This window comes from Nelumbo lutea, chromosome 1 (genome assembly GCF_056320005.1).
Source record: "Nelumbo lutea isolate HS-2025 chromosome 1, American lotus-T2T, whole genome shotgun sequence".
Classification (NCBI taxonomy): Eukaryota; Viridiplantae; Streptophyta; class Magnoliopsida; order Proteales; family Nelumbonaceae; genus Nelumbo; species Nelumbo lutea.
In genome coordinates this window covers 155,894,110-155,919,450 of record NC_142684.1, presented here as the reverse complement: position 1 = coordinate 155,919,450, position 25,341 = coordinate 155,894,110, and the positions used below count along the sequence as shown (strand labels likewise).

The following is a 25,341-nucleotide window of genomic DNA, read 5'->3' as shown; positions in this document are numbered from 1 at the left end:
AGAATTACATTTCCTTCAGAGAGATAATTAAATCAAAGAAGCAGCCTCCAACTTCTCAGTGGACCATTTGATAACAGCTGAAGTGGCTGAACTGAAAAGCTTATGGCATTGGCTTCTAGTCAATAAGTTCTTAAGGAGGTGGTGGGCTCCTTAATGGCTGAGAGGGAAGTTGGGTAGATTACTATACCCTAATGACAAAGTAATAAATCGTTCAGTTCAGTCCAGAAACTTCATCCCTTATCAAACGGCCCCTAAGTATCTCTAATTAAAGGTCTTAAAGAAGCAGTGGAGAAGCCAAATCAAATCCAAAGGAGCTACTTTAAGAAGGTGGGGCAACTAAAAATACAATTTTTAAACTAGAAGACTATACATGTCTGTATATACATACATACATACATACATATATATATATATAGAGAGAGAGAGAGAGAGAGAGAGAGAGTTTATAGTAATACCAGTCCTTTTTCATATTGCATGGCCAACAGAGCAGCAATAAAAAATGTCTGAACAAGGAACCAGAACGAGTGTCAAATAAATCTGTGTTACAAAATTACAAAGTAAACTAAAGATTATAAGAGGTTACAACATAACCCATACAAAGTATGAGAAAGAAAGCTTCAAAAGTAGATATCACCAAAAAATAGTTTCAACCTACATAACAGGTGCAAATATTAAATGGCTTGATATTAGTGAACAACGGCAGCAGTAACAAAAAATAAAGATAATAACATCTTTATCAACAAAATAAAGTGAAAGATTAAAGGTGGAATTTTTATCATAGTCTAGAAATTAAAAAAAAAAAAAGAACTGAAGTTTTTAAGAGTAAATGTGACAATAAAATATCTATGGTTTCAAGTATAACTGTTAATTGGCAATGGGTTTATAAATCTAATGCCCATTAATACTTGATATGCACATGGTTAAGTTTCCATATAAGTTTGCAATTGTGTAACACATATTGGAGGAAAGAGAATTGAGGTTTAGGATTAAGAAAGATTTGGAAGAAATTTTATTAAGTGAAGAGATCAGTTGGAGACAAAAGTCAAGGTGCAAGTGGTTGAAAGAAGGTGATGGTAACACAAAATTCTTTCATACTTCGGCAAATGGGAGGAGGAGGAAAAATTTTGTGGCTAGATTGGAGGTAGATGGGCAAGAGATAACAAATCAAGAATGAAATTGCTAGGATCTTTGTGGACCACTTCAAAGCAATCTTTAGGAGGTCCTTGGATGATAGATTACAATTGGAAGACTTTGAGTGGCCCCAAGTGGAGACTGAAATAGCACAGTGGATGGAGAGAGACTTTATGGAAGAGGAAACAAGGAAGGCAGTTTTCTCAATGAATAGATCGAAAGCCCCGGGGTCAAATGGATTTACTATGGCTTTCTATCAAGACCATTGGGACATTGTAAAAGATGGTCTTTGTGAGGTCCTCAATGAATTTGTGGAGAGGTTTATGATATGTCCCAGAAATTTGACACGCAGTTCACAGACTCACAGCAGAATCCAAACCACTAGTACTTCAACAGGGAACTGATATTCATTCAGAAGAAAAGAAGATCACTTACAGTAGGTCGGTTCTTCGAGAGACCGCCGGCTCTCCCAAGCACTCTCAGAATTCTGTACTCAGCAAAAGTCTATCTTCTCCATCCCCCAAAGCCCCTTCTTATAGACATCTTACAGCATAACTGCCTTCCATAATAAATGCCTAGCTGGCCGAAATATAAATGCCCCACTCTTCTTATTCCCAACTAACAAGCTATAAATGCTAAATGCCCTATACTCTTCCTATTCTCAACTGATAAGCTATAAATGCCACAAAAACTCTCCTTATTCCCTCCAGCCATAAATTCCCCCATGTTCAATTATTTCCCCCCTTGGCCGCCAGCTGACCTTTCCCCTTCCTGGTGTATGTAAAATTAATTGGGGGCCTATCATTACCCGCCGCCCAAAGTCTAACCTTGTCCTCAAGGTTGAAATGAGGAAATTAGTCGCGAAGTAAGTCAAAAGGCTCCCATGAATCTTCAAAATCAGGCAGGTCCTGCCAATTGATAAGCACTTCCGAACCAGTAACTCCAGGCATAGTGGATGGACGCACCCCCCGAACGGCCGCAGGTTCCACCAGCATTTCCATATCAGCTGACAGAGTGGAAGGAATCACGGGAGAAGAGATATGATTGCCAATTGCCTTCTTGAGTTGCGAGACATGAAAAACAGGGTGAATCCTTGCCTCTGGAGGAAGTTGAAGTTTATAAGCGACAACACCAATTCTTTCCACAATAGCAAATGGTCAATAAAATCGAGGGGCAAGCTTTTCATTGGCTCAGCAAGCTAGAGACTACTAGCAATAAGGTCGCACTCGTAAATACACCGAATCCCCAAACTCAAAATTAACATCACGGCGGTTCACATCAGCCAAGTCTTTCATCTTTTGTTGTGCCTGGTGTAGATGAGCACGCAACTCCCTGAGTATAGCATCTCGTTGAAGGAATACAACTTCAACATCAGCATTAGCCGTAGAGCCAAGCTCATAGCGGATTAATGGAGGAGGATCATGCCCATAAACCACCTTGAAAAGTGTCATGCCAGCAGTAGTGTGAAAAGAGGTATTATAGTTGTATTCTGCCCACGATATCCAAGAAGACCAGTGGGAGGGGGAATCAGCCGCAAAGCACCTCAAATAAGTCTCCAAACAGTGATTAACCACCTCCGACTGTCCATCTGTTTGAGGATGGTAAGCTGAGCTATGACGCAATTCTGAACCCTATAGGGTAAAAAGCTCGCGCCAAAAGAAGCTCATAAAGACCTTATCACGATCAGATACAATCGAGCGGGGAATGCCATGTAAACGGACTATGTTGTGCAGGAAGGCCTGAGCAACCGTGAGAGCTGAGAAGGGATGACTGAGAGGGATAAAATGGGCATACTTGGAGAGATGATCAACCATCACCATAATTGTATCAAACCCCTTTGATTTAGGAAGAGCCTCAATAACGTCCATAGCAATATCTTCCCAGATCTGTTCAGGTATGGGTAAAGGTTGTAAAAGGCCAGCAGGGGACATGGCTTCATATTTACTGCGTTGACACTATTGGACAATTTTGTATGCCCTTAGCTGCAATCAGTTTTGATGTACTTTTGATATTTAATGTAAATAAATAAAATACGTGTTTGATTCATGTTGTGTGGTATGCTTCTGTGTAAGACCCTTAAACTGGACACTTAGTGAGACTCGTTTTAGCTTAGAACGTTCATGGCTGTTGGATAAGTTTGGGGAGATTTATCCTGCCAAAGCTGACACTGGTGTGCTGTCAAGTGTTGGGGTGGCTTGTCTCAGTCGCTAGGGTGAGACCCAAGGCACATGCAGTGTAGGATTACTTGAATCCTTGAACCGGACCAGATTTTCAGTATTGCCCTGGACCTTGGAGATTGATGGGCAAAACTGGAAAGTTACACTTGACCCCTAGACTCGATTATGATACTACACTAGGTGTCGGATTGGGCTGTCTTTGATATGCCAATCAGTGAGATCCTTAGCGGGGGTCAAAACCTGGGTATGTTGGGACAGTCTGAGAATTCATCTGAGTGGGTGATCATAGTGACAGGATCAGCCCCTTTGTCGGACAAAGGTAATGATCGGGGATGCACTCTCTCTGATGGAAACCAAACTGCTGACAGTTGATTTCAATCATTGGAATTTTGTTTTGCAAAATTTATATATATGATATATATTTATGTACGGTTTCAAAATGTTTGCAAATGGTTTTAATTCCCAGGATCCATGTGAGTAGAGAGTGCAACACTGTTCCTTGCAGTCGAGGGAGAGGTCATCTCTTGTCGGGCAGTGCTTGATCGTTATGTGTTGAGAGGTTAAGTGTAAAGCCATTTAGGATAATACTTGATGGGCTAATCTTGCATCTGCCCACAGTCCCTGGGTTTTATAAGATGGCTTGGCCCAGGGACCACTTAGTGTAAGTGTTGGGCCCATAGGGTCCATGTGATGGGCTTAGGGGGTTCACTGGGCCTTCTAGTGAATTCGGCTAAGCCTTATAACAAAGGCTGGGCTGAACCCATGTGGCTGATGTGAAGATCAATGCTTGGGTCCCACGCCATACAAAGAAGCTCAACTGGGTAGCAGTTTGGAAACTTATTGAGCACTAATTACTTATTGGGCCTAAAAGCCCATTTCGAACTGGGCTAATATGATCACCCACTTAAGGGGGCGAATCTGCAGATAGGATTATGATTAACCTCCTGATGAGATCAGGAATGGGCTGATCTAATCTGTAGATAGGATTAAGATTACCCATATCCAAATACAGATTTGGATTGGGATAACTCCTAATGGGATTAGGAGATTTCTTAATCACTAAGAAAGGAGAAAAGCCCTAAAAAAGAATTACAAGAATTCGACCTTGGGTTTTTGCAGTGAACACTCTCTGCAATCTGAGATAGGATCTCATCTTCCCTAAGCTGAAAACTGCATTCACGCCACTTTCAGCCTTAGGGATCTCCTCCAGCCGCCGCCACCTTGCTGCATAGTTCGAACTCCATTGAAGGGAGAATCAAGAAATCTGTTCTTGATATCAGTTTTTGCTGAAAGGCTGATTTGGTTCGGTGCTCTAAGCCTCCAACGAGTTCTTGTGAAGAGTTCGGTACGTGAGACGTACACTATGGGTTCTACTCCACCATCGCTGTGTCATCTTCAGCAGGAGCAGATCTTGGATCTTTCTTTGGGCGTGAACACCGACGTTGGGAGATTTTGATTCTCCGTATCAGGTATAACCCTTCCCCTAATCTTTGGCTCAGATTTGGTCTGGTTTGGTTCGAGTAGATCCTTGAATATTTGATTATAAAATAAGGGAATGCGATTCTCAGTTGGAAGAAAGGTAGGAGATTTTTTAAATTCGTCCACCCATTCTGCAACCTTTTTGGCGTCCATACGATGGATCCTACCATTCTTTCAGTGGTATCAGAGCCACAGGTTTGAATCTTGAACCAAGAGATCAAATCTGAACCTACGCAATTCGGTAGAAGCTGTTCTATCCGGGTATTGCGCAGTTTGTAGTTTTGTTTCAGGAAATTGTTTCTTGTAGGGGCGGTTGGTCTGAAATTAATTTTCGTTAAATCTGAAATTTAATTTAGAATTGTTCTTATTTTATTTCTGATTTAATGGACTGTTCATACATGGAGTTCGAAGATCAAATTTGGCGCAGAATGTCTGCACACCTGTTATTTGCAGTTTCTATTCATTCTAGTCTGTAAAATAATTTTTTTTATTTTTCTAGACTGAATGTATAGGATTCAATCAATAATGTAATTATTTAATAGAAATAGGATTTCTGTTTTTTTTATTTTCTTGATTGAGAAGGCGGCGGTGCTAGAGATTCTCAGATGAAGAGTTCGCTATCTGCGTTTTGTAGTTTGGGAAACTGCAGCCCTAGTTACTAACCTCTATTTTGCAGGTTGTACGAACAGTCTAGATCTGTTTTTGATTGTCAAAACTTAGAATTTTAATTTCAGATCTTTCATTGAATTGCTTCTTGAATTAAAAATTGTTTTTGGACCGTTTCAAACCAGATTGGACCAAAGCTGTTTGGACCGAACCTAGGGTTCAAAAGGGACTGTATTCAGTCCTGTTATTTCCCACTTTCAAGTCTGAAATCAATTTTTAATTGGAAGAACCAATTCGGCCCAACCTGTAAAGCCCGGTTTTAAGAGGTTAAAACTGTAGAAGCCCAATTTGTGTAAAAGCTATATGGGCTGAACTGCTAACTGCGATTCAACCCATATACCTAGACAATGTTACTTGTTAATGTTGTGTTTTTCAAGTGGGCTGATTAATGGGCTTTACAGTGAGTAATTGATTGCATCAATTCTTCCATATCATGTGATGATGTGTGGATGTTTGATGTGCTGCGACCATGGGCCATAAGCACTTGGCCTATGAGGATTCGCTAGTGGCTCCTGCGCACACCATGGCTGAATGCACATCATTGCCATGGTGTCCCCTAAGGTCATTGGATGACCCCTTCCTTGCATGGTGGGCCCCACAACCCTGAAAAGGGATGCATGCGAAAACCCTAGCCGATTTGGGCCACCATAAATCTGACTTTATGAAAGTCGGTGGGAGTCACTCTGGTTTGACCTAAATTAACTAGGGCGTAATTTCTTTTTGTTCCCTCCAGCAAATATGAGTGCATGTGATAGGGAGATCCATATGATGGACTCTCTAAAGGCCCTCCATCATTAGCACGATGATGGGTCCTTCAGTAATGAGGAAACACACCATAAAATTGGGCTATCCATTTGCTGTTGGGTCTGTCAGTGTTTCATAAGATGATAGGAGCGTCATAGACCGATGTGGGAGGAGCTTCACCAGAAAATGGGAACTCTCTCACGGTACCTTGGCGTAACCTGAATATGATGGGTGAGCACTCACTGGACAGAAATGTTTACCTGAAAATAGCTCTGAACCTTGTCTTACAGAGGCCAAAGGGAAACTCATATGATGAGTGGATATGATCCGTCACAGAAAGGTGGTGGGGTTATGCAGCTTAAACAGTTGGCTCCACGCACCCTATGTGATTTCCCACATTTCCAGAGACATTTTTCCGTCTCCGTCACTGAGATAGGAGGGAAATCTCAAAGATGAACAAATGGAAATGGAGCATAGACTAAAAGCCTTATCTATGTAGGTAACATGAATCAAACTAAGGTTGTGGACTAACGTTTTGCTGTTTTATCAGAAAATGGCAAACGAACAATTTGCTAAGTTGCTTGACGACAACAAGCTTAAGGGCCCAAACTATGCCGACTGGTACAGAAACCTTATGCTGGTCCTGACTTCAGAAAAACTAGATAAGGTGGCAAAGAATCCTACATCGGATCGTCCGGGAGACAGGGCTTCGGAAGCCTGCAGGAGGGAATACCAAGAATGGGAGGAGAAAAACTCCTTAGCCCGCTGCTATATCATAGCCTCTTTGGATAATCCGATACAGAGGTAGTTCGATCAGATCGAACTCGCCAAGGACATATTGGATAGTCTGAAGACTATGTATGAAGAGCAGAACTGTTCTACTCGACAAAAGGTCCTAAAGCAGTTCATGACCGCGCAGATGACCAAGGGACAGCAAGTTCATGACCATTGTCTTCGGATGATGGGTTACATTAACGAGCTGGAGGCCCTTGAGTCCGGGCTGGATTTGGTTACACAGATAGATGCCATTCTTAACTCCTTGCCCTCGTCCTTCAATCCGTTCATAATGAATTACAATATGAACAAGCTGAATGTCAGCGTTCAAGAGCTCAGCAACATGTTGCAACGGGCCGAGGAATTGATTAGAAAAGATGAACCGATAGCCATGCTAGTTGAAGCTCGCAAAACTGGCAAGAAGAGGAGGGCAAAGAGGAAACCCTAGAAAAATGCCACTAAGTCTAAGAAACAAAAGAAAGACAAGGCATCCGAGGACTGTCACTTCTGCAAGCAGGTCGGCCACTGGAAAAGGAATTGTCCTGCCTACCTAGAATCTAAGAAATGTACATTCGAAACTTGTGTCATTGAGACTGATTTGTTAGTCACTTCTGTATCATGGTGTGTTGACTCCAGGGCTTCAACTCATGCGTGTAATTCACTGCAGGGGTTCAAAGTAAGCAGAAGGCTGAGTGAAGGGGAAGTGACTCTTCTTGGGAACGACTGCAAGTGTTGCAGCTGCGTCAATTGGAACCGTAGAACTAGTTTTTAGAGAAGGAATTATTGTACTTAAAGATTGTCTTTATGTACAGAACTTAAGAAGAAATTTGATTTCTGTTTCTAAACTGTGTGCTGATGGAAATACTGTTTACTTTAGTAATATGATTACTGTTAAACGGAATAATAAATTCATCGCATGCGGGAATTGGAGAACGGTCTTTATGTTCTACATCTTTCTCTAGAAGCTAACTTAACCGAAACTACGTTGATCGAAATCCCCAAGAAAAGGACTCATGATATAGTCAGTCCCATGTGCCTGTCGAAGGTGATCCAAATGGGCAACTTCGGAAGCACTGTAAACCAGAATATCATAAAAAAATACCAGCACAAAGCGACGGAGGAAATCATGGAATACAATATTCATTAATGACTGGAAGGTTGAGGGCGCATTGGTAAGACCGAAGGGCATGACAACGAATTCGTAATGGCCCTCGTGGGTGCGAAATGGTCTTGGAAATGTCCTCACTGCGGACCTGAATCTGGTGGTAGCCCTATTTAAGATCAATTTTGCTGAAAAAAGAAGCACCATGGAAATCAACAAGAAGTTCTTTGATGACTAGAATGGGGAACTTATCTGGAACCGTAGCACGGTTAAGGGCTCTGTAATCCACACAAAAACGCCAACTTCCATCTTTCTTTTTGACTAAAAGGACCGGGCTCGAGTAGGGGTTTGTACTTGTTAGACAGTTTTGTATGCCCTTACTTCAATCAAAATGATGTACTTTATGAGTTTATTGTAAATGAATAAAAGTGCACATTTGGTACATGTTCCCTTGGTATGTTTCTGTGTAATACCCTTAAACTAGACACTTAATGAGACTTGTGTTAGTTTATAATGTTCACAGCCAGTGGGTCGGTCTGGGGAGACCTATCCTGACAAGGCTGATACTGTGGTGCCACCAAGTCGGTTGGGGTGGCCTGTCTCAGCTACCAAGGTGAGACCCTAGGCATATATAGTGTTGGATTAATTGAATCTTTGAACTGTACCAGATTTCCAGTATTGCCCTGGACCTTGGAAGATTGATGGGCAAAACCGTAAAGTTACACCCGACCCCTAGACTCGATTATGATACTGCACTGGGTGTCAGATTGGGCTGTCTTTGATATACCATTCAGTGAGATCCTTAGTGGGGGTCAAAACTTGGGTATGTTGGGACAGTTTGAGAATTCATCTGAGTGGGTGATCATAGTGACAGGATCAGCCCCTTTGTCGGACAAAGGTAATGATTGGGGATGCACTCTCACTAATGGAAACCAAGACTGCCGGCAGCCGATTTCAATCGTTGAGATTTGTTTTGCAAAATATATTTTATATGAGATATAAAAGTATATATTTAATGGTTTCTAAAAGGTTTGCAAAAGGTTTTAATTCCCGGGATCCATATAAGCAGAGAGTGCAACACTGTTCCTTGCAGCCGAGGGAGAGGTTCTCTCTTGTCGGGCAGTGTATGATCATTATGAGCTGAGAGGTTAAGTGTAAGACCCTTGAGGATAATGCCTGATGGGCTAATCTTGCATCTGCCCTAGTCCCTGGGTGTTACAAGGTGGCTTGGCCCAGGGACCACTTAGGGTAAGTGTTGGGCCCATAGAGACCATGAGATGGTTTTCAGGGGGTGCACTGTCCATAACAGTGTATTCGGCCAAGCCTTGTAACAAAGGCTGGGCCAAACCCATGTGGCTGATGTGTAGATCAATGTTAGGGTCCAATGCCATACAAGGAAGCCTAACTAGGCAACGGTTTGGAAGGCCAAGTGAATACATAGCCTAAAATGGGCCTTAAGCCCATTTCGAACTGGGCTGATTTGATTAGTCACTTAAAGGGGCAAATTCTGAGATGGATCAGCTGATAGGATTGGGCCCAGACCCTATCCACTTAGAGAGTCCAAGATCTAAATAAGATTTAGATCTGGAAGCCTCCTAATTAGATTAGGAGATGGCTGATCTAATCTGCAGATAAGATAAGGGTTATCCTTTATCACTTAAAGGGGCTTCTAATCCAAATATGATTTGAGTTAGCAACTCCTAATGGGATTAGGAGCTGATCCCTTTGAGATTATAAAAGGAGGAGGCGGCGGCAACCTTTAGACATGCAACCAACACACTCTTGCCTTCAGAGCTGAGATCACAAGAAGAGAGAATTTTGCACTCTGCAAATACTCTCTTGCCGCCTCCTTCATGCAGCCGCCACCTCCAGCAGTTCGATCTCCAGTTCTTGGGAGAAATCAAGATTCGATCTTGACACCAATCTTTTGGAGAAAAGATTGGTTGGAGCTGTATTCACAAGTCATCTAGTTGATTCTTGCGAAGGGTCAAGTTCTTTTGGAAGAACACTGCTGATTTTGCTCCACCCTGAACTGCGCCATCTTTAGTGGGAGCAGATTTTGGATCCTTCCTTGGGCGTGAACACCTCCATCGAGAGATACTATTTCTCCACATCAGGTATAATCCCTTCCTAGTCCTTTTGGTTTAGATATGGTTCAGTTTATGGTTCAAGGATGATCATTGAAAATATGATTTTCTAAATAGGGAATGCGATTCCCAGTTGAGGGAAGAGAAAAAGTTTTGAAATTCGCTCCTTATTCCGCAATCTTTGGGCGTCCATGTGATGGATATCCTATCCCTTCAGTGGTATCAGAGCCATGGTTCAAATCTTGAACCATTTTGTTTCATATCTGAACCTGCGCAAATGGGCAGAAGGCATTCTACCCAATTTGCGCAGATATGGGTTTTGGGAAATTTGTTCCCAAAATTGATGGGCAAATAATCTGAAATTAATTTTATATAAATCTGATTATTGTTTAGAATATTTCTTTATGATTTTCTTGATTTATGGGTTGTTCGTACAAGAGGAGATTGAATTCTTGGTTTGCACAAGGAGAACTGCAAGATTTGCAGTTTCTTGATTTATTTATTTCATTTGGTCTGTAAATAATATTTTTTTTATTTTAGACTCAATGTATAGGCATTCGATCTTATGTAATTATTAATAAAAATAGGATTTCTATTTATTTTATTTTGGATCGAAGATGACGGTGCAGAAAAGGAGATTTCACAGATGGGACATTCGCTATTTACGATTTGCAATTTATGAAACTGCAAATTGTGATCTAACCTCTGTTTTGCAGGATGGATTGTGCGAAAACCCTACTTAACTGATTCTTGATTTTCTTTTATCAGTTCTTTAATTTCAGATTATTTTCTTGAATTAAAGATTTAATTAAAGATCAAACCCTAGACCCATTCAAACCAAGATTGATTCAAACTGTTTGGACCAAATCTAGGGTTTAATCAAGGCTGAAAGTCGGCCCTATTTTTTCCACTAATGGGCCTAAGGATTGATATTTAATTAAATGGTTAATTCGACCCAACCTGTAAAGGCCCAGTTTTAAACAGTTAAAACTGCCAAAAAACCACTTCAAAGAATAAAGCTATATGGGCCGAACTGGGTAACCCTAATTTAGCCCATATACCTAGATAATATTATGGATTTAAAACGGGCTTCCAATGAGCTTTACAGATGATTAATTGATTTGATCAATTTATCCCTGCATGAGATGTTTGGATGTGTGATGTGCTGCGTACATGGGCCATAAGTGCTTGGCCCATGTTCATTCGACAGTTGCTCTTACACACACCATGGCTAAATGCACATCATTGCCATGGTGTCCCTTTTGGTCATTGGATGACCTCCCTCAGTGGTGGGCCCCACACCTCATCAAGAGGTTACATGCGGAACCCTAACCGATTTAAGGCCCACCGAAATCTGACTTTATGAAAGTCAGTGGGAGCCACTTTGGTTTGACCTAAATCAAACTAGGGCGTAATAATTGTTCCCTCCAGCTAATATGAGTGCAAGTGATAGGGAAATTCATACGATGAACTCTCTAAAGGCCTTCCATCATTAGCATGAAGATGGGTCATTCAGTAATGAGGAAACGCACCAAAAAATGGGCTATCCATTTGCTGTTGGGCTTGTCTAAGTGTTTCATAAGATGATAGGGGCGTCATAGACCGATGTAGGAGGGGCTTCACCAGAAAATGGGAACTCTCTCACAGTACCTTGGCGTTCACGAATATGATGGGTAAGCACTCACTGGACAGAAAGGTTTACCTGAAAACGGCTCTGAACCTTGTCTGACAGAGGCCAAAGGGAAAACTCATATGATGAGTGGATGTGATCCTTCACAGAAAGGTGGTGGTGTTATGCAGCTGAAACAGTTGGCTCCATGCACCCTATGTGATTTCCCACATTTCCAGAGACAACACGTAGTCTCTGTCACTGAGAAATGAGGGAAATATCAGAGATGAATAAATGGAAATAGATCGTAGATTAAAATCCATATCTATGAAATGAACATGAATCAAATTAGGTTGTGGACTGATATTTGCTCTTTTATCAGAAAATGGCAAACAGATCATTTGCAAAACTTCTTGACGACAACAAGCTTAAGGTCCCAAACTATGCCGACTGGTACAGGAACCTTATGTTGGTCTTAACCTCTGAAAAGTTGGATAAGGTAGCCAAGAATCCTACCCCGGATCGTCCAGGAGATATGGCTTCTGAGGCCCGAAGAAGAGAATACCAAGAATGGGAGGAGAAAAACTCCCTTGCCCGCTGCTATATCATTGCCTCCTTGGACAATCCAATTAAGAGGCAGTTCGATCAGATCGAACTTGCCAATGACGTATTGGATAGTCTCAAGACAATGTATGAAGGGTAGAATCGTTCTACTCGGCAGAAGGTCTTGAAACGGTTCATGACCGCACAGATGTCCAAAAGCCAACAAGTTCGCGACCATTGTCTCCGGATGATGGGTTATATCAACGAACTGGAGGCTCTTGGATTCGGGCTGGATCTGGTAACACAGATCGATGCTATTCTCAACTCTCTGCCTCCATCCTTTAATCAATTCATCATGAACTACAACATGAACAAGCTGAACGTCAGCTTGCAGGAACTCATCAATATGTTGCAGAGGGCCGAAGAATTAATTAAAAAGGATGAGCCCATTGCCATGCTTGTTGAAACTAGCAAATCGGGCAAGAAAAGGAAGGCAAAGAGAAAGCCCCAGAAGAAGACTGCCAAACCCAAGAAGCAGAAGAAAGACAAAGCATCAGATGCCTGTCATTTTTGCAAGGAGACCGACCACTGGAAAAGGAACTGTCCTGCCTACCTGGAATCCAAGAAAGGTAATTTCGAAACTTGTGTTATAGAAACCAATTTATTGGTAGCTTCTGCATCCTGGTGTATTGACTCCGAGGCTTCAACTCATGCGTGTAACTCACTGCAAGGTTCAAGGTAAGCAGAAGGCTGAGTGAAGGAGAAGTCACACTCTACTTGGGGACTACTGCAACTGTTGCAGCCGCGGCCATAGGAATTGTGGAGTTAATTTTTAGAGAATGAATGATTGTACTGAAAGATTGTCTTTATGTACAAAATTTAAAGAGAAATTTGATTTCTGTCTCAAAACTGTGCAGATGGTTATTCTATCTTCTTTAATAATACGATTACTATTAAAAGAAATAACAGATTCATCACATACGGGGAACTGGAGAACGGTCTCTACGTTCTACATCCTTCTCTAGAAACTAACATAACCGAAACTACATCGGTTGAAATCCCCAAGAAAAGAGCCCGTGATACAGTTAATCCGACGTGTCTGTGGCATTACCGACTTGGCCACATCGGTGTTGACCGAATCACAAGGTTGGTAAAGGATGGTCCTTTGGATTTTCTAACTATAGAAGATCTTCCCACCTGTGAGCCTTGCCTGCAAGGCAAGATGACGAAATGGCCATTTAACGGTAAACCTAAAAGATGTACAGGCACACTTGACCTAATACATACTAATGTATGTGGTCCCCTGAGTGTTAGGACACGGAACCAACACGTGTATTTCATCACCTTCACAGATGATTTTTCACGATATGGTTACGTGTACCTAATGAGACACAAGTTTGAATCCTTTGAAAAGTTCAAAGAGTTTAGACAAGAGGTCGAGAAACAGTTAGGGAGAGAAATTAAAGCCCTTCGATCAAATCGAGGTGGCGAGTATTTCTCTGACGAATTCAGGGACTACTTAAAGGACAATGGGATAGTATCACAATTAGCTCCTCCTGCTACACCATAACTTAACGGTGTTTCAGAGGAGGAATAGGACCTTATTGGATATGGTCCGGTCGCTTCTCATACACTCAGAGTTATCCACATCCTTTTGGAATTACGCATTAGAGACTGCGATTTACGTGCTAAATCGGGTTCCAACCAAATTGGATCCGCACACTCCATATGAACTTTGGACCGGAAAGAAACCAAGTGTCAGACACTTGAAGATTTGGGGTTGTCCAGCACACGTTAAAAGAACGAGTGCAAACAAGTTGGAACGTAGAGAGGTTACCTATTCTATGACCCAAGTGAGCAGAAAGTGTTCTGCAGTCGAAATGCACAATTCTTGGAAACCGATTTCATCCTGGACACCCATCGTCAGGAAGTTGTTCTTGATGAGGAGAGCTCAGGAGCAGTGGGAGATGTCCCACAAGTTCTAGGTAGTGACCAACCTAGAAGATCCACTCGGGTATCCAGGCCACCAGTCCGTCATGGTTATGACCAGGATAGTTACCTGGTGGAAACCTTGACTAGTGAGGAGGATCCCGTGACTTACGCGAAAGCTATGTTGGACATAGATTCCCAGAAGTGGGTGGAGCCCATGAGAGCAGAGATGGACTCAATGGAGACCAATGGAGTCTGGACTCTAGTAGATCCACCCTCTGGGGTAAAAGCAATCGGTTGCAAATGGATTTACAAGAGAAAGAAGGGCCCCGAAGGTAGGGTTGAGACCTTCAAAGCTCGTTTGGTGGCGAAAGGGTACACTCAGAAAGAGGGCATCGATTATGAGGAAACCATTTCGCCTGTGGCCATGCTTAAATCCATTAGGATCCTGCTAGCTGTAGCAGCATACCATGATTATGAGATTTGGCAGATGGATGTCAAAACTGCATTCCTGAATGGAGATCTTACTGAAGATATCTATATGCAGCAGCCACAAGGCTTCATTGCTACAGGTCAGGAAAACATGGTATGTAAACTTAATAGATCCATTTATGGACTTAAGCAAGCTTCTAGAAGTTGGAACATCCGTTTTGACTCTACTGTCAAATCGTTTGACTTCGAGCAGAATCCGGATGAACCCTGTGTCTACAGGAAGTACAGTGGAGATAAGGTTACCTTCTTAGTTCTGTATGTAGATGACATTCTACTCATTGGGAATGATGTAGGAATGTTAACTACGGTGAAAGTATGGCTTTCACAACAATTCTCCATGAAAGATCTTGGAGAAGCCTCCTATATACTGGGTCTTCGACTCTATAGAGATAGATCGAAGCGGATAATAGGATTATCCCAATCTGCCTACATTGACAAAATAGTCAAAAGATACAACATGGAAAAATCCAAGAAAGGAAATGTTCCTTTCAGGCACGGAGTCATTCTCTCCAAGAAGATGTCTCCCAAGACTTCTGAGGAGATTGATGGCATGAAAAACGTTCCCTATGCCTCCGCCGTAGGGAGCATCATGTATGCCATGCTGTGCACTTGTCCTGACATTGCTCAAGCAGTGAGTGTAGTAAGCAGATTTCAGGCCAACCCAAGGCAGGAGCACTGGACTGCTGTGAAAAACATACTTAAATACCTTCGAAGGACAAAAGAGTTTTGTCTAGTATTCGATGGCTGCTCACTACAGATCCAAGGGTATACAGATACCGATTTCCAGTCGGATTCAGATGATAAAAAGTCTACACCTGGATATGTTTTCATAATAGGATCGTGTGCTGTTTGCTGGAAAAGCAGCAAACAGGGGTCCACTGCAGACTCCACGATAGGATCGTGTGCAACACTGTTTCTTGCAGCCGAGGGAGAGGTCCTCTCTTGTCGGGCAGTGTATGATCATTATGGGCTAAGAGGTTAAGTGTAAAACCATTGAGGATAATGCCTGATGGGCTAATCTTGCATCTACCCACAGTCCCTGGGTGTTATAAGGTGGCGTGGCCCAGGGACTACTTAGTGTAAGTGTTGGGCCCATAGAGACCATGAGATGGTTTTCAGGGGGTGCACTGTCCATAACAGTGTATTCGGCCAAGCCTTGTAACAAAGGCTAGGCCGAACCCATGTGGCTGATGTGTAGATCAATGTTAGGGTCCCACGCCATACAAGGAAGCCCAACTGGGCAACAGTTTGGAAGGCCAAGTGAATACATAACCTAAAATGGGCCTTAAGCCCATTTCGAACTGAGCTGATTTGATTAGTCACTTAAAGGGGCAAATTCTGAGATGGATCAGCTGATAGGATTGGGCCCAAACCCTATCCACTTAGAGAGTCCAAGATCTAAATAAGATTTAGATCTGGAAGCCTCCTAATTAGATTAGGAGATGGCTGATCTAATCTGCAGATAAGATAAGGGTTATCCCTTATCACTTAAAGGGACTTCTAATCCAAATATGGTTTGGGTTAGCAACTCCTAATGGGATTAGGAGCTGATCCCTTTGAGATTATAAAAAGAGGAGGGGGCGGCAGCCTTTAGACATGCAACCAACACACTCTTGTCTTCAGAGCTGAGATCACAAGAAGAGAGAATTCTGCACCCTGCAAATACTCTCTTGCCGCCTCCTTCCTGCAGCCGCTACCTCCAGCAGTTCGATCTCTAGTTCTTGGGAGAAATCAAGATTCGATCTTGACACCAATCTTTTGAAAAGATTGGTTGGAGTTGTATTCACAAGCCATCCAGTTGATTCTTGCGAAGGGTCAAGTTCTTTTGGAAGAACACGGTTGATTCTGCTCCACCCTGCACTGCGCCATCTTCAGTGGGAGCAGATTTTAGATCCTTCCTTGGGCATGAACACCTCCATTGGGAGATACTATTTCTCCGTATCAGGTATAATCCCTTCCTACTCCTTTTGGTTCAGATCTGGTTTAGTTTATGGTTCAAGAATGATCCTTGAAAATATGATTTTCTAAATAGGGAATGTGATTCCCAGTTGAAGGGAGAGAAAAATTTTTGAAATTCGCCCCTTATTCCGCAATCTTTGGGCGTCCATGTGATGGATATCCTATCCCTTCAGTACTTGGCTGAATAATATCTGCAACCAGCATCTCAGAGACAAGACGTTCAATCTCATCTTTTTGGAATTGAGGATATCTGTAAGGACGAACAGAGATAGGATAAGTGCCTTCCTGTAAGACAATAGCATGTTCCGTAGCCCGTGCATGGGGTAAGCCCGTAGGCATGTCAAAAATATCTTTGAACTCATCTAGTATGGCGGAGATTGGCGGGGATGTAGGCAAGACGGAGTTCAACGGAGGATCCACTAGCTGCAATTGTTTTAATTCTATCAAAGCCCCTTGTCCCTCATGTTGTAAGTTGCGCATCATGGCATGCAAAGATACATAAGAGGAACAGAGAGAAGGGTCGCCCTGCAACTTTACCCGGACACCTCCCAAATTGAGCTTCATAGACATGTTGCCCCAATTCATCATTGAGTCCTCGAGGGATGCTAACCAAGGAAAACCAAGAATGACATCCGTAGAATCCAACTTTAAGGGAAAGAAATCAGCAATGACTTCCAATTCGGGTAAGTTGAGGCAAACCTGACGGCAGACTCCAGATGTTCTCACCTCATCACCATTTCCCATCTGAACTCCAAATTCGTGGGTAGGGGTGCGGGGTAATTTCAATTCTTCGACTAAAGTTGCGGAGATAAAGTTGTGGGATGAACCCGAGTCTACCAATATGACCACCTCATGTGACAAAATGCGTCCACGCACCTTAAGGGAATTTGCTGCACACAACCCAACAAGAGACAAAACACAAAGTACGGTTGATTCTGGAGCCGGAGCAATTTCCCCGGAAGTGCAGTCCCAATTAGACGCATCAGAATCAAGTTCCTCCACGTCATCTTGAACCCATAAAACCTGAAGTGCAGTCCCAATCATATCCCGGGCTGTATTTCTCGTTACAACGAAAGCATAGACCCTTTGCTCATTTCTGCTGCATTTCTTTGTCAGTCATCTTTTTGAAAGAAGGAGGTGGGGCCTTAATAATAGGGGCTGATGCAGGAGAAGGAGGGATTGCAGCTCGTGTAGGTCGGGTGACAGCAGAAGTAGTCACTTGCGAAACCCGTGAGTTAAGGTGGGTTCCAGAGAGGGACGTTGCGGGCCCACGAGGATATGAACTGGATTGATAGGCCCATAAGGCCTGATTCTTTTCCTCAATTTTCTGGGCTGCAACCATTTTTCTAATCAGCCCAACGGGTTCCATCTGTCAGAGTTCGGTCTGGATATCTGGGCGCAACCCATTCACAAAGGCTGCTTCAAGGACTGATTCTGGTAGGTCACGTAAGGGGGTAGAAAGCACCTCGAAATGGCGACGATATTCCTTGACAGTAGTGGATTGACGTAATGATAGAAGCTGCTCCTGCAAGTTTCCCTCCTGAGTTGATCGGAAACGTTCAAGGTGTTGGACAGTTTTTGTATGCCCTTAGCTTCAATCAGCTATGATGTACTTTTGATGTTTAATGTAAATAAATAAAGTACATGTTTGATTCATGTTGTGTGGTATGCTTTTGTGTAAAACCCTAAAACTGGACACTTAATGAGACTTGTGTTAGTTTTAAATGTTCACAGCCGTTGGATAAGTCTGGGGAGATTTATCCTACCAAGGCTGACACTGGTGTGCTGCCAAATGTTGGGGTGGCTTGTCTCAGCCACCAGGGTGAGACCCAAGGCACACGCAGTGTAGGATTACTTGAACCCTTGAACCAGACCAGATTTCTAGTGTTGCCCTGGACCTTGGAGATTGATGGGCAAAACTGGAAAGTTACACCTGACCCCTAGAGCCGATTATGGTACTGCACTATGTGTCAGATCAGGCTGTCTTTGATATGCCAATCAGTGAGATCCTTAGCGGGGGCCAAAACCTGGGTATGTTGGGACAGTTTGAGAATTCATCTGAGTGGGTGACCATAGTGACATAATCAACCCCTTTGTCGGACGAAGGTAATGATCGGGGATGCACTGTCTCTAATGGAAACCAAACTGGCGGCAGTTGATTTCAATCGTTGGAATTTTGTTTTGCAAAATTTATATATATGATATATAGATATGTATGGTTTCAAAATGTTTGCAAATGGTTTTAATTCCCGGGATCCATGTGAGTAGAGAGTGCAGCACTGTTCCTTGCAGCCGAGGTAGAGGTCCTCTCTTGTCGAGCAGTGCTTGATCATTATGGGCTGAGAAGTTAAGTGTAAGGCCATTTAGGATAATACTTGATGGGCTAATCTTGCATCTGCCCACAGTCCCTAGGTTGTTATAAGATGGCTTGGCCTAGAGACCACTTAGTGTAAGTGTTGGGCCCATAGGGTCCATGTGATCGGCTCAAGGGGTTCACTGGGCTTTCCAGTGAATTCGGCTACGTCTTGTAACAGAGGTTGGGCCGAACCCATGTGGCTGGTGTGTAAATCAATGCTTGGGTCCCACGCCATACAAAGAAGCCCAACTGGGCAGTAGTTTGGAAGACTATTGAGCACTTATTACTTAATGGGCCCAAAGCCCATTTCGAACTGGGCCGATTTGATCAGTCACTAAAAGGGGGCGGATCTGAGATTAGGATGAGCCCAAAAGCTTATCTAATATGTAGATAAGATTAAGAAGAGTCCTAATCCAAATACAAATTTGGATAAGGGCAACTCCTGATATGATTAGGAGGTTTTCTTAATCATTAAGCAAGAGAGGAGAAAAACCCTAATTCGATTTACAAGAATTCGAACCCAAGGGATTTTGTAGAGAACACACCTACATTCTGAAGATCAGATCTTATAAACCCTAGAGGAGAAAAGCAGTTCGCCACTTTCTTATCTAGTTCTCTTCTCCATTAGCTGCCGCCAACCACCACCAGTTCGATTTCTTTGTGAGGGAAAGATCAAGAAAGAGTTCTTGATATCAATCTTCGATGAAAGGCTGATTCTGTTCGGTGCTCATTGTTTCCAGAGGATTCTTGTGAAGGATTCAGTGCGTAGGACGCACTCTGCTGGTTCTGTTCCACAGTTGCTGTGCCATCTTCAGCAAGAGCAGATCTTGGTGTCTTCTATGGGCGTGAACACCAACTTTGGGAGATATTATTTCTCTAGATCAGGTATAATCACTCCCTTCCTTTTTGGTTCAGATCTGGTTCAGTTCTGGTTCAAGTAGGATCCTTGAATTTTGATTCTAAAATCAGGGAATAAGATTCCCAGTTGGAAGGAAGGTAGGAAATTTTTGAAATTCGCCCACCCATTCTGCAACAGTTTTGGCGTCCATACGATGGATCCTACCATCCCTTTCACAAGGAGTTCCTTGAATTATGCCCAACTACGAAAGGGTTGCCGACCATCCTCCCAATAATACCACGCCAATGCATCACCCTCTAAACAAACCACTGCTGCCCGCAGACGTTCTGCCGGAAGCAAGCCATTAATATCAAAATAGCGCTCCGCGCGAAAAAGCCAGCCGTCTGGATTTTCCCCATCAAAAATAGGCAGCTCCAACTTCCGAGGAAGTGAATCAAAAGTATGTTCCGAGACTGTCATTGAAGGGGACGTCGGGAAAGCTGCACCCTTCCCTTTGTCAGCCGCACGACTTGATGCGGATACAGGAGGAACATTGTCAATTGTAGAAAAAGGAGCTGACAAGGACTGTTGTTGCAGCAACAGATCAAAATGCCTTACCAAGTCTTGAACGCCTCCTTCCAGGGATGTGATCTTCGACAGCCCAGCTGTTATCTCATCACGCAAGCCATCCACTTTAGAATGCAGAGAAGTCAAGCATTCTTCGAAACCCTCCACCTGCGATGCCACTTCCTTAGCTGTCACCATGGTCGAGGAAAGACGGACGAGCTCTGATACCACTGATATGTCCTAGAAATTTGACACGCAGTTCATAGACTCACAACAGAATCCAAACCACTAGTACTTCAATAGGGAACTGATATTCATTCAGAAGAAAAGAAGATCACTTACAGTAGGTCGGTTCTTCGAGAGACCGCCGGCTCTCCCAAGCACTCTCAGAATTCTGTACTCAACAAAAGTCTGTCTTCTCCATCCCCCAAAGCCCCTTCTTATACACATCTTACAACATAACTGCCTTCCATAATAAATGCCCAGCTAGCCGAAATATAAATGCCCCACTCTTCTTATTCCCAACTAACAAGCTATAAATGCTAAATGCCCTATACTCTTCCTATTCTCAACTGACAAGCTATAAATGCCACAAAAACTCTCCTTATTCCCTCCAACCATAAATTCCCCCATGTTCAATTATTTCCCCCCCTTGGCCGCCAGCTGACCTTTCCCCTTCCTGGTGTATGTAAAATTAATTGGGGGCCTATCAGTTTATTGTTAGCTGAGGGGTGAATGCAACCTTTTTTGCCCTTATTCAAAGAGGACTGATGCTAGCCATCCAAAGGACTTTGGACCCATTAGCCTATTAACAAGCATCTATAAGATTTTGACTAAGGATCTATCTTTGAGATTAAAAGTAGTACTTCCAACCATAATTAGTCAAAATCAGGGGGCCTTTATCCAAGGGAGACAAATAACTTATCAAATTCTTATTGTTAATGAATGTGTGGAGGATATGAAAAGATCGAGGAAGAAAGGTTCCGTATGCAAATTGGATATGGAGAAAGCCTATGATTTGGTAGACTGGAATTTCCTTGATGGTGTAATGAAAAATTGTGGGTTTGGGGAGAGATGGTGCAATTGGATTTTTGTTTGCATTAATTCATGTCACTACTTTCTTCTGATTAATGGGGTTGTGAGAGACTTCTTTCTAGCCTGTCGGGGTCTAAGGCAAGGTGATCCTCTTTCACCTTTTTTGTTCACTCTAGTAGCTTATGTGTTTAGCAGAATGATCTCAAAGGCTGATAGGGAGAAAGTAATAAAAGGGTGGAAGATTGGGAGGGATTTGGTCTCAGTGACACATTTGCAATTTGTAGATGATATCATAATTTTCTGTGAAGGGTGTGAGCAAGGTGTGGTGAGAAATTTCAAGGAAGTGATGAGGAAATTTGAGTTAGCTTCTAATCTGAAAATTAATCTTGAAAAGAGTTGTGTAGCGGGAATCAACTTGGAGGAAGGGGAAGTAAACTTTGTTGCCTACACCTTAGATTGTTCCATAGTTAGCAGGCCCTTGACCTACCTTGGCCTCCCTTCAGAAGCAAACACTAGAGAAAGCAGGTTTTGGAATCCAATTATTGAGAGGTGTGCAAAAAAGTTGGCAGCTTGGAAGAGAAGTTATGTACCTTTGGGAGGAAGAATTACTTCTATTAAACCCACTCTTGCCAACCTACCAATATATTTTCTGTCAGTATTTAGGATTCCCCAAAAGGAGGCTAAAAAAATTGAGAAAGAGATTTCCTATGGGAGTCGGGTGATGGAAAGAAAGATCATTTGATTAAATGCAAGGTTGTGTCTAGAAGTCTACAAGAGGGTGGTTTAGGCATTGGAAATATAGATAAAAAGAACTCGGCTCTATTACGAAAATGGATTTGGAGATGGTCGGAGGAAAGAGATATTTTGTGGCATAAAATAATAGCAAGCATACATGGGAGGTTGAGAAATGGTTGGGATGCAGGAGTATCCAACAGGGCCACATTGGCCTCTCCGTGGAAAGCCATTCATTGCACTTTGCATTTTTCTACTTCGGCTTGTCAGGAATGATGTTTGCTCTAGGAATTCTGTTAAATTTTGGGAGGATACTTGGATTGGTTGTAGTCCACTGAAGGATCTCTTTTCTACCTTATATTTGGTATCCCTGTATAAAAATGAATGTGTGTCTAAATTTATCGTTCCTCCCTTATTCCCTGTGGGCCCTAATTGAGACTTTGGCTTTCAGAGAGGTCTAGGAGACAGTGAAGTTTCAGCTTGTTCGGACCTTTTACAAATACTTCAAAATGTTAGTTTAGACCCTGATAAACCTGATTAGCGTATTTGCGCCCCCATCCTAAGGGTTTGCTCTCTTGTGCCTCTTTGTTTAAGACTTTGTGCATCTCTTCAGATCCTCCGTCCTTTTCCTTTAAAGAATTCTGGTGTAGACCCATTCCTTACAAAGTAAGAGCTTTTTGTTGGGAAGTAGTGAATGGGAAGATTAATACTTTGGATATGTTACAAAAGAAAAAGCCTAATTCTTGTTTCTCTTCTAATTGGTGCATACTGTGTAAATCCAATAATGAGAGTTGCTATCACCTACTGATCTCTTGTCCTTTTGTTGCAGAGATTTGGATTTGCTTTTTCTCTTTGTTTGGGTGCAGGTGGACTTCACCATCGGAAGTCAATATGCTATTTAACCCTTCTTTATTTTCGTGGCCCAAAAAAAAGGGGAAGAATAATGTGGAGATGTGTTAGAGAAGCTGTGGTGTGGACCATATGGGAAGAAAGGAATGCTAGGATCTTCTCAGGTAAAGAGAGAAATAAAGAAGCTGTTGGGGATTGTGCAATGGTCAGGGTGGTCCATTGGGTGAGGATCTTGGAGTTCTCCCAATTCTCCGTTGATGATGTTTGGAGGAATAGGGAAGTAACTGCAAAAAGCTCTTCAAGAAAGGAATGTGTGGAGATGCAATGGTCACCCCCAATGAAGGCTTCGTCAAACTGAATTTCAATGGGAGCAACCAAGGAAATCCAGGCCCCTCAGGTATAGGAGGGGTATTGAGAGATTCAGAAGGTAAACTTATAGCCTTGTTTTCCAGCCCCATGGGCTTGGGTGACTCTCTCAAAGAAGAGTTGCTGACAGCAATACAAGGGGTGCAGATTGCCAATGAGTTACAGTTAGAAAATTTGGTGATAGAAGGGGATTCAAAAGTGGTGGTGAGCTAGCTAAAGGACCCGGTCTCTATAACCTGGTGCTACAGAAATGAAATGAAAAGGTTTAAGTGGCTTGAATCTCAGGATACAGTGGGTGAGGAGATCTGCAAATGGGACGGCTGATGCTTTGGCTAAGCAAGGGGTGAATAGGGATGTATTGCTTTGGGCTCCATTGTAATTTTCTTTGCTCTTTGCTTTTTATAAAGAGGTAGCATCTCGTGCATCTCTAAGGGATGCTTATAAAGTCTTATCTTAAAGTCTAATAAAAGCTCATCTTATTTATCAAAAAAAAAAAAAAAACGCATAGGTGTGTATGCTAAAACCATGAGGATATCCACTACTTTTTATTATTAGGCACTTAACTTGAGCTATGAGACTACATATGTTAACATTTTTTTTTGATAAATGATACATATGTTAGCATTTCATTCTTTTCATCTAGACCATAATTGTCACATATATTGCATTCATCACTTAAGCAATGCTAAAACTATTCTTTTATTCCTCCCTATTTTAATGAGTAGCTCTAATTACTGAACTTTCTTTCTGGATAAGTTTTCAGTACTAATCAGCCCAAATGATTCGAGTGAAATTGCAGTTCTCTATCTGTAATAGTTTCCCTTGGTTCATTGTACCATGATGAAAATCAAAGTTTTAACCACAAGATCAATAACAATGGTGTTGTGGTGGTGACTGGAAATGATTTATAACCTTTCTGTATCAATGAACAGGGATTTATTAGGAGACCAGAAAAAAAAAAAAGTAGAACAAGCAGAAAATAGACAGAAATTAGAAAACAGGAAACAAGTCTACCTAGCTAGAAATGCAAGGAGCTCTGGGAAGAACCATGGGTTACACCCCTCCAACCAAGATTGTCAAGAACCAGCTGAACACTAATCTTCACACCCTATCAAAAGAGATGTTCAGCTAAGCAGCTTAGGATCATCTTTTGTTTTGTATCTGGCTGAATACCAAGAACTCATAAAAATCCTCAACATCCATGCAATCACAACTCGGGAGCTACCCTACAAAATCATCAAGGACAGACCTTGATTGACAAGAGACTACCTCCTATTCAGATGGACAGAAGGAACAGAATTTTCCAAAGAACAACAATCAGGAAGCCCTCCTCCACCCCCACCCAAAAATAACAAAAAAAAACCTCCAAGTTAGAGAGTTAGAAAACAGTTGCATAATACCTTGATAAGGATGAGGAAAAATTACAATTCGATTTCAGCAACTAAACCCTACTATCCTAATTATCCAGATAAAGAAAAAACCTAGTTTTCTTGATCTGTTCAAGGAGATAGTCTAACCATGTTTGATTCCTTCAAAAGGAATTTCTCAAGTATCACCTTTGACCCAAATTATGCCCTAAAGACTATTTGATATCATTTCCTTTTTACACAAGCCACCTCTTACTAACCTACAATTTTGGAATGTGAATCATTGTTTAATTGTATTCTGGCATACAGATTAGAGAAAACAGAAAACTACTGGTGGTAAACCACAGGGCTAATAATTCCTGACAAGTCAAGTAAAGCAACTACTCATAGCTTAGTGTTTGCAGCAAACCCCAGATAAACAAGACAGATGAATCTATTCAATGAGATAAAAACAAAAAGATCAAAATATAGGAGGTCCTATAAACACTTAACTTAGATAAATAAGGGAAACATAAAACCTTCCAAGAAAAACAAGTAAA

The 25,341-nt window shown here is 42.2% G+C and overlaps 1 protein-coding gene across 1 annotated transcript in view; it reads right to left on the bottom strand.

The window, feature by feature from the left end:
• LOC148878570 (protein PAM71-homolog, chloroplastic) overlaps positions 1-25,341 on the bottom strand; it is a 66,170-nt gene that overhangs the window by 26,531 nt on the left and 14,298 nt on the right. Inside the window, exon 4 of the mRNA XM_088956767.1 lies at positions 456-503. Coding sequence (XP_088812893.1) covers positions 456-503 — 48 coding nt within the window. The remainder of the gene's footprint in view (positions 1-455; positions 504-25,341) is intronic.